The 9,534-nt window shown below is 42.9% G+C and overlaps 1 protein-coding gene and 1 long non-coding RNA gene across 2 annotated transcripts; both read right to left on the bottom strand.

Moving 5' to 3' along the window:
* Window positions 1–2,035: 2,035 nt before the first annotated feature.
* LOC148911850 (uncharacterized) lies at window positions 2,036–2,448 on the bottom strand. The gene is made up of 2 exons (XR_016119555.1): window positions 2,199–2,448; window positions 2,036–2,114 (listed from the first exon to the last, which is right to left on the bottom strand). It is a non-coding gene; the product is annotated as an uncharacterized LOC148911850 (long non-coding RNA).
* A 219-nt stretch (window positions 2,449–2,667) lies between these two features.
* LOC148911849 (uncharacterized) lies at window positions 2,668–9,275 on the bottom strand. Its single transcript, XM_089028771.1, has 2 exons — window positions 9,192–9,275; window positions 2,668–9,106 (listed from the first exon to the last, which is right to left on the bottom strand). The coding sequence occupies exon 2, from the start codon at window positions 8,917–8,919 to the stop codon at window positions 2,668–2,670; it is 6,252 nt and encodes a 2,083-aa protein (XP_088884897.1). The 5' UTR covers window positions 8,920–9,106; window positions 9,192–9,275.
* Window positions 9,276–9,534: the final 259 nt, after the last annotated feature.

Below are 9,534 nucleotides of genomic sequence, written 5' to 3'. Positions count from 1 at the left end.
GGGTGTGCGTGGGGGGGAGGGGGGGGGGGGGTGGGCGGGGTGGGGGGGCGGGGAATCTGAAGAATATTTATTATATTTTATAGCAATAATGTAAAAGTGTAAGAATCGATACTTTTGAGTAATTTTGGGGTACCCTGATACCTTAAGTATGTTCGTAGCTATGAATTTTCCTTTTTCTTTTTAACATTTCAAGTCATATCACATAAACATGATAGTTTCGGTAGATAGCTTCAGCTTATAGCTTGTTCTACGATGTTTGTATGGCATTATTCAAACAAAACCAATATAGTTTCAAATGGTAATTGAGCCCGAGAGTAAATAGCATGCTATATTATAATGGAAGCCGGGGAAATGGCTTATGATACGACAAAACTAGAACTAGAATATTTGCGATCGATAGCTTATGTATGAAGCCTATTTTGAATGTGAGTCGTTAAGAGAGGATGTCGGCAAAAATGGAACATACACCGGCAACAGTCGAAAACATCGAATTCACTAATATTTTAGTGTTAGGAAGACCTTGATGCGATATAAACCGTGGTATACTTCATTTCCAAAATAACCGCTTTAATTCCGAGAAAAACGAGGAAAACCAATTTGTGCATAATTGACTCTCTGAGAGAGCCAAAATATCTTCCCACTTCGAGGGCCTTGCGTGCCTTTGAAAAATGTGTATGGGCTTCATTGTTGAAAAACTTTTTTTAATATTGTCTTGGCTTTAAATCTGTGAAATCTTATTATTTTTCAATAAATTTATTTTTTGCAAAAATTTTTTTATCGCCAAGTTACTTTGGAACGTCATCAAATATAAAGAACTTTCAAGAATTATTTTAACCATGTGCTATATAAAATAAAACGTCGATATTTAGAAATTGAGAAATTAAAACAATGTTCTTATCGTGAGTAAAGTGATTGTTTTGCGTATTATTTTTTTCTCTTCTGCGACGAATAATAAAGATTTAAAAGTTGGAGAAAATTGCTATACTTTACGAATACTTTAATGGTGACTGTTCTAAAAATCGTTTATCAGCAGCGATATACGAAATTAACCTTCATATTAACTTGTTTTTAAAGAGTAATGATTGATAATGACTGTATATAAGTAGTGTTTAAAAAACGAGTAGGAGTGCTTTACCAGGTATAAACGGCACGAGGCGTAGCCTCGGCTTTTATACCTGATAAAACACGATCTACGAGTTTTGTGAACTGCTTAAAGCACTCATGAACAATTTATAAGATTTTGGTTGAACTGGAGCCACCATACACGTCACGAACATGGATTTTTATACTTCGATAGAGATTTGACGTCACGGGCATGCGCAACCAGATTCAATAGAAAACTCCCACATGGAATCCATTCGACTGGGACCGAGGTGATGGAGGCGTAAGGAAGGCGAAAGAGCTCTCTCCCGCGAAATTTAAAAATTAGAGAGTAAACGGAAAGTTTTTCTTCAGAAAGTAAAAGTAAAAGAAGAAATCGTTCATCGACAAGTTCAGCTTCAAGTTCAACAAGATCCCCTGATCAAAAAAGATAAAAAGCCATCTCAAAGAGGAAGAAGACACGCTCCGCGACATGTCAAAAGAGCTGAGCGAGAAGCTCGATTCAATCTTACACAAACTCTCTAAACTGGACGCTATTGAAAATACAGTTAACTCATTTCAACTATCACTCGATAATCTCAAAGAAAAGACTGACATTCTAGAGAAAAAGCAAGAAGACGTTTGTCAGGATATGAAGGAATTAAAAGGATCACTAGATTGTCAAGATCAAGCTGTACAAAACCTCCAGCAAGAAATAAAGAAGTCAGCAGCTAAAATTAAGTCACTTGAAGTTAAATGTGAAGAGGTTAGTACAAAGAATCTCTACCTAGAAGCGTATTCGAGGAGGGAAAACATCAAATTCCTTAACATAGAAGAAGACGAGGACGAAGACCAGAACACAGAGTTCATTCTAAGAAAATTTCTAGACGAAAAGCTAAGCTTCTACGACTTTGACACTGTAGTCTCCAACTACATAAATAGTCGAGCCTTCGTACACATTGACTCCAACATACGTATTTATTAGCTCCAGCTTGACAATTGTTCGACAATTACACGGAAGATTGTACGATTCGCTACAACAAACAACTTATAATTAATAAGCTTCACAAAAAGGGGCAAATTAAAAAGGAAAAAGAAAAAAAAAGAAAACTACTTACAAGTTAATGATGCACGCTCGACTGATTCTTGATGTTAAATATTTATGGCGCCTGCGGGGCCTCTAGTCTGCGGAAATTCTTAATCTTACACGCTCCCCCGCCAAAGACTATTCTGGGTCTTTTCTGCCCATCTAAACACAATCATTTACTAAATTACTTAACACTTTTTAACGTCTCTTGTAACTTAATTATAAACAGTTCAAGTCTTGAATGCTTTCATTCCTTCGTGTTCACTTTTGTGGCTACTCTTTCTTCCTGCGGACTGCTTCTTGCTTGGTCCTCGGCTTCAGTCTTGGTCTTCAACTAATTCTTCTTCTAGCATACAAAGCTTTCGCACGTCTCGGCGGTACTCTCCATCGGCCGTCCTCACGATCACTTGTCTTACAACTTCCGTCGTTATCCGGCATTGTCTGTTGAATCAATGCCTTTGGCCATTGACCTCTTGGGGTATTCTTGTCTGCTAAGAGGACTAAGTCGCCAACCTTGAAATTAGCTTTTTCTCGTAGCCATTTCTGTCGCTCTTGCAGCATCGGCAGGTATTCTTTTGTCCATCGCTGCCAAACTCGTTTGCTAACAGGTGGGCGTGCTTCCATCTTGCTTTATATTTGTCGACATCCTTTATCTCGTCTGGGGGTAGGGATGTGTTCTTGCGGAGTAGCAATATGTGGTTTGGTGTGAGTGCCTCTAAATCTCGGGGATCACTTGAGACGTTCGTTATGGGTCTGTCATTCATGATCTTCTCTACTTCTGTTAAGAATGTGTGAAGCGTTTCATCATTTACAAGACGCTCTCCTAACATGGAGTGTAGAATTCTTCTGACTGATCGGATAAGACGTTCCCAAACGCCACCTTGGTGACTCGCTGCGGGAGGATTGAACTTCCACTGTACATCTCTTTGATTCAGCTCGTTCTGTATCCGATCTTGGTTCCACGTCTTCATTGCTTTGATGACGTCTAACTCTGCTCCCTTGAAATTAGTGCCGTTATCACTGTATATGATTCTTGGGGGTCCACGTCTACTAACGAAACGTATCACTGCGTTGATAAAACTATCAGTAGATAAGTCTTGTGCCACCTCGATGTGGACTGCTCTGTACCTTAGGCACGTGAATATGCAACCGTATCGCTTGTTCAAGGCAGGATCTCTCTTGGATCTTGTATTTGGTCCAATTTTGACGTACAGCGGTCCAAAGTAGTCTAAGCCGACTGCGGCAAACGGATAGACTAGTTCTTGTCCGTCCGAAGACGATCTCACTTCAGGTAGTGGAGCTGTAATCTGTTCTCCCATCCTAGCATTCTGACGCCTGCATTCGTGGCACTTGCGTAAGACTCTTCCAACCGACGACACTCCACTTATTATCCAAAAACGTTGTCGTATCTCGGCTAATACTTGATTGGTTCCAACGTGACCATTGCGATAGTGATAATGACGTATTATCAGCTCTGTTACTGGATGTTTTCCAGGCAAGATGATGGGATGCTTCGCATCATAGGACAGATGTGAACGATCCAATCTCCCTCCTACCCGAATCACTCCGTCTTCTAAAATTGGCTTCAGGTGGATGAATCGTTCTTTAACTTCCTTGCTCAAGATTCCTACTTCACTGTCTTGAGTGTTTAAGAACGACTCCTTCTGGATGAATCTCGCGATTCTTCTCTCCGCTGTTTCAACTTCCGAAACTGACAAGGTCTCCTGACTGGGTCGCAAGCTCTTGGCGCTGTCGCGCTCAGCTTTACGCGGCCAAGCTTCAATCAACTTACGAACAGCTCTGATGAGCCATGCAACTGCTCTTCTTAGCCTGTTCCAGGTCGAGTACTTGCGAAACAGTGAGTCCCAAAAGTCCTTCTGCAGCGTCGTTGCTCCGACTGTCACTTTCTCCTTCTTAACTCCTTCATCCGTTTCTGACAATGTTGCCGATATCTCTGGTGGCTGTGGAGGCCATTCTTCTTCTTCCGTCCACAAAAACTCTGGTCCTTGTCTCCATATCTGCAGCTTTCTTGATTCTGTTGCCTTGATCCCTCTTGAAGCATAATCAGCTGGATTAAGCTCGGATCTTACGTGTTTCCACTGTTCTGGAACCGATTCTTGTCGAATAATGGCAACACGATTTGCGACGAAGGTGGTAAATCTTCTCACTTCGTTGAAGATGTATCTAAGAACGATAATAGAATCTGTCCAATAACTGACGTTGTCGATCCTGAGTCTTCTTTGCAACGCTCTGACAATCAACTTATTCATCTGAACAAGCAGGGTTGCGGCTGTAAGTTCCAGCTTGGGTACGGTCATTGTGCTCTTCAAAGGTCTAACACGAGACTTTCCCATCACAAAGCTACAATGAATCTGACCTCTTTCGTTTATCAGTCTCAGGTAGGAAACCGTTCCGTAACCATGTTCTTGTGAAGCGTCAGCAAAATGGTGGAGCTCCGCCCTCACTACAGTACCAAAGTTCTTTGGTTTGAAGCAACGTGGAATACTTAGATCTTTCAAACTTGCAAGTCCTTTTTTCCATTCTATCCAACTGGCAAGTATATCTGGTGGGAGATTCTCGTCCCAGTCATATCTCCTATGGCAAAGTTCTTGATTTATTTCTCTACCAGGTAGGAGAAGAGGGCTTGCAAACCCGAGGGGATCATAAACAGTTGCAACTGATGACAGGACGCCCTTTCGATTCTCCGGATGTGCCTTGCTACTCGTAACTAAGTTAAAGGTATCTTGTTCTACGTCCCAGTGGATTCCCAGGGCTCTATCTACAGGTAGACTTTCTGACGCTAAATCTAAGTCCTTGATCGCTGGTGCGCGTTCCTCTACTGGATATTCTGACAAAACTTCGCGATGACTGGACATCCACTTTGTTAACTTGAATCCTCCTCTAGCTAGCAAGGTCTGTAACTGCTTGCTCACTCGTATAGCTCGATCAACATCAGCAAACGATTTCAACAAGTCGTCAACGTAAAAATCTTTATACACAGCATCGATGGTCTCTGGCATGAAGTCGTGCTCGTTGTCCTTTGCGGTTCTTCTCAGTGCATAACCAGCGATGCTCGGCGATGATGTTGCACCAAATATATGTACGAGCATTTGGTGAACTTTGGGTTCTTTAGTTAAATCTCCGTTTGGCCACCATAGGTAACACAATGCGCCGCGGTCCTCTGGCACTACGTGGACTTGATGAAACATTCTCTTAATATCTGCTGCCACAGCAACTTCGTTCACTCTGAATCTTAGGATTACTTCAATCAACGGACTTGTATTCTCTTGTCCTTGAAGTAACTGTTCATTCAACGAAGTACCTCCACTCTTGGCGGCGCAATCGAACACTACTCGCGGTTCCTCTGGTTTCCTCGGATGCCAAACTGCATGGTGAGGCAAGTACCATACTGGTTTCAGGTTATGGAGTTCCTCTTCCAGCACTTCCCTCGAAGAACCTTCACTTTTGTACTTTTCCATGACTTGATTGTACTTCTCTTTAAATTTTTCATCTTTCTGCATCCTTTTCTTCAACCATTCTAATCTCCTTTCCGCGGTCGCTCGGCTATCTGGAAGAATCGGGCGATCTTGACGAAATGGAAGTCTTAATTGATAATGTCCGTCAATTAACTTTACTGATTTGTCCATAATATCTTTCGCTCTGTGGTCTTCGATGGACATACCTTCATCTGCGTCATTATAAGAGTTCCCGAACTCGTCGTTATACATGCGTTCTATTTGAAGGTTTAGCTTCTCGTGTTCGGTGCTAGTAAGACTCACATTCACTTGACTTTCTGTAGATTCTACTATAGGTCCATAGACAGTCCAACCGAAGGGGGTTTTCACCGCAAAAGGCTCTCCCTTACCACCTTCTCTTCTATCCAGTTCTTTCTCTATAATATCTGGACGGTCGCTACCGATGAGGATGGTTACCCTTCTTCTGTCGATTTCTCTTAGGGTAAGATCTTTAAGGTGCGGCCATTTCTTTATTTCTTCATTGGTCGCCACATGCTTCGGCAGAACAGGAAGATGTCTCGTGGTCAGTGCGTTCTCTAAACGGAAGTGTGCGTCTCCAGCCAAAGATTCTACTTTTAAGTCTATTTCATATCCGCATTTCCTTTCCTGCGAATTGACGGTAGACATCGTAAATCTTGCTTGCCTCTTGGTTTTGATCTCTAATTCGTCTATTAAGCTCTCCATACAGAGGGTTGCGTCCGAACCACTGTCAAAGAATGCATATGTGATGATCTGCTTGTCACTCTGAGGGGTGCTGACCTTGACAGGTACAACCTTGAAGCATACTTTCGGTCTGCAAACTTCTAGTGCGCTGACTGTGACGAGATCACTTGGCTCTACTGCTATAGCATTTGGGCAGACGGTCGAAGGCGTTGACTGACTAGTTGTCTTTACTGAGTTTGTTCTTTCCTGACTCCCTGATGTCGCCTCTCTTACTTGTACATTTCTTTCGACGCTCTTCCGAGTTGAATTGCTGTTGTCTTTCACGCAATCTCCTTCGCTGTCTTCGATGTGAATCAAGTAGTGATGCTCCTTACCGCATCCTGAGATTCTACACTTGAATCCCTTTGTACACGACTTGGCGCAGTGTCCTTCTTCAAGGCAGGCTCTGCAAAGACCGTGTTGCTTCACCGTCTTAAGACGATCTTTTAGAGAAGAACTTTTGAATTTCCAGCATCTCCAAACTCCGTGAGGTCCTGAACATTGTGGGCATTTGTGAGCGATCGCAGATGGGCATTGGCTCTGATCACTTTGAACGGCTGCTAAGGTCGTGACTTTATATCTTTGGTCAGATCTTTCTTTCTTTGGATCTCTTCTTTCCTTTTCTGTCGTCGAGGAAGTCACCCTTAGTTCCTGTCCGTATCTGTTGTTAATTCTGTCCGCTGTATTCTTAACGAACTGGACGAAGTCTGCATACTCAGCTCTGCCCTTTATCTTGATAAGATCTCCAGCTTTGTCGGCCCATTTCCTCTTTAAGCCTTCGTCTGGCAGTTTTCTCATCAGCATGACTATGGTCTCTTCGTTGTCCAAGCGACTTGAATAACTGAAACCCATGTTAGTAAGCACTCTCCTTGCGTCTTCCAGCTTCCTCGCGAACTCCATCAGGCTGCTAGCGTCAGCTCTTCCGATCAGAATCTCTTTCAGTCTCCTGACGTGAGATTCAGCTACCATGTGCGGCTGTCCAAAGTTCTGATGTAGAGTTCGCCACGCTTCAACGTATCTTTCGCAAACCGGGAGGTTCACGCAGCTTCTAATTGCTTCCTTCGCCTTTCCTACGCATTGTGCTAGTAAACGGGTAAGTCTCTGCGACTCGTCCGACACTTGACTTTCGATGTTATCCTTGAAATTCGTAACGAACTCTGCGTACTCCAGGGGGTCTCCACTAAACTTCATTAATTCCACTTTCGGTAGGGACGGACCTTGTTTGATTGCTTGCGCTATCGTCGTCCAAGCGTCTACCATGGAACTTTCTCTGGGTAGTGATGGAGGGGCATACGAGGGACAAAACTCTGTCGGCGTTGGATTTTGAACAGCTGGAACATACGGCGACGCCGATGCTCTCAGCGCCATCCCTTGGCTCACTTGCGGCGAGCTAGTGAGTTTCTCTGTAAGGGTAACGGGTGTCGACGCCATTTTCGGGCTCGTATAACAACAATTAGTATAAACACTGGGAATGGTATGGTGACACGATGGAAGTGGATCAGGAACCTGCATGTGCGTACCTTTCATCGCGAATTCACTAGTCACTACAGGTACGAAAGTTTTCTTGGAATACTGGTCATCTCTTTTCAATGGGGATTGAGGCCGTGGGCGGCTGAACTGGGGTGTAATCTCAATGTGGTTCTCGCTTTCCCAACGGGAATGTTCAACGTTTTCTTCCGTAACGTATTGTTCTAGCATCAATTCTAGAGCAGCCTGCTTCGCCTGGGTTTCCGCGTCTATCAGCTCGATTTTTCTGCTAAGTTCTGCCTTTTGCTTCTCTATCTGCTCCATTTGGCGATCTAAATCTTGTTTCTGCTTCAGCGCATTTACTCTAAGTCTCGCTTCTTCCATAAATTTCGTTTTCTCTTTTATACTAGACGAACTAGAAGCACGACTGAATCCAGATTCGGATGGGGACTTTGGTCTTTGCTTGTTGGCTCTCCACTCATTCAACAAGTTTTCTATCTGCCACTTCATGTCTCTCTGGTTTTCATAACTATCCATTAACAGTGTTCTCCTCTCTTCGTCATCTTCAATCTCCATACATATCTCGTGGGCATCGACAAACTTCCTGAACGCTTCATTGTACTTTTGGACACTATCTTCTAGTGTTACCACGTCGACTTCAGGGCTCTTCATCAATTCTTGTACTCTGTTCCAATTCTTCCTCAGCTCTCCAAGATATCCTGATCTACTACGTCTATACCGAATCGCTCGTTCGGCTCTGACTTCTTCTTCGCCAAATTTCTTTGGTTCTCTAACTCTCGAAGATCTTCTAACATCGGGCTCTCGTTGTTCAGCACCAAAACCAACTAAATCTTGCGTTAATGATGGCCATGTCACCTTTTTTCCACCATTCTCTACGCTTGGTTTTGCTGACACTGCTCCCTTAATTTCTTGGAATTTCTGGTTGGGCTCCCTGTGTCGCACGTGCGATTCTTCATGTACTTGCTCGTGGACTGATTTTACTCTCTCAAATCTCTCTCTTAAATCTTCACCAAATTCATCCAAATTTCTTCCATCCTGGTCGTACATCTTCTAGTTTAGATAATTTCGGCGATTTCGATAACCAAAGTCAATGATAAATGACATTAACTTCGAATGAATGTAGTCTCCAACTACATAAATAGTCGAGCCTTCGTACACATTGACTCCAACATACGTATTTATTAGCTCCAGCTTGACAATTGTTCGACAATTACACGGAAGATTGTACGATTCGCTACAACAAACAACTTATAATTAATAAGCTTCACAAAAAGGGGCAAATTAAAAAGGAAAAAGAAAAAAAAAAGAAAACTACTTACAAGTTAATGATGCACGCTCGACTGATTCTTGATGTTAAATATTTATGGCGCCTGCGGGGCCTCTAGTCTGCGGAAATTCTTAATCTTACAGACACCGTAGAAATACAAAGGGTCCACCGTAATCCGGCCAGGAGAGACAGGAGAAGTAAACCAGATAGACCAAGACCAATACTAGCCAGATTCCTAAGAGCAAAAGATGCAGAGAGCATTATGTCTCGTGGAAGGGAGCTTAAAGGAACCAAGTACCAAATGTACGTGGATTTGCCACAAGAAATACTTATAAGAAGGCGCGCTCAGATGGCAACACTAAAAAAAGCTAGAGAGAACTCAATTCCAGCGTACT

This window comes from Actinia tenebrosa, unplaced genomic scaffold (genome assembly GCF_029948245.1).
Source record: "Actinia tenebrosa isolate PJP-AT-01 unplaced genomic scaffold, QUT_ActTen_1.0 PGA_scaffold13__45_contigs__length_12533684, whole genome shotgun sequence".
NCBI classification, from domain to species: Eukaryota; Metazoa; Cnidaria; class Anthozoa; order Actiniaria; family Actiniidae; genus Actinia; species Actinia tenebrosa.
The sequence above is the reverse complement of the archived record's forward strand: the minus strand, read 5'-3'. Positions and strand labels throughout refer to the sequence as shown.

What these genes read in the sequence shown, in the direction of transcription:
- LOC148911849 (XM_089028771.1), bottom strand. Translation starts at nt 8,919, where the DNA reads ATGTACGACCAGGATGGAAGAAATTTGGATGAATTTGGTGAAGATTTA.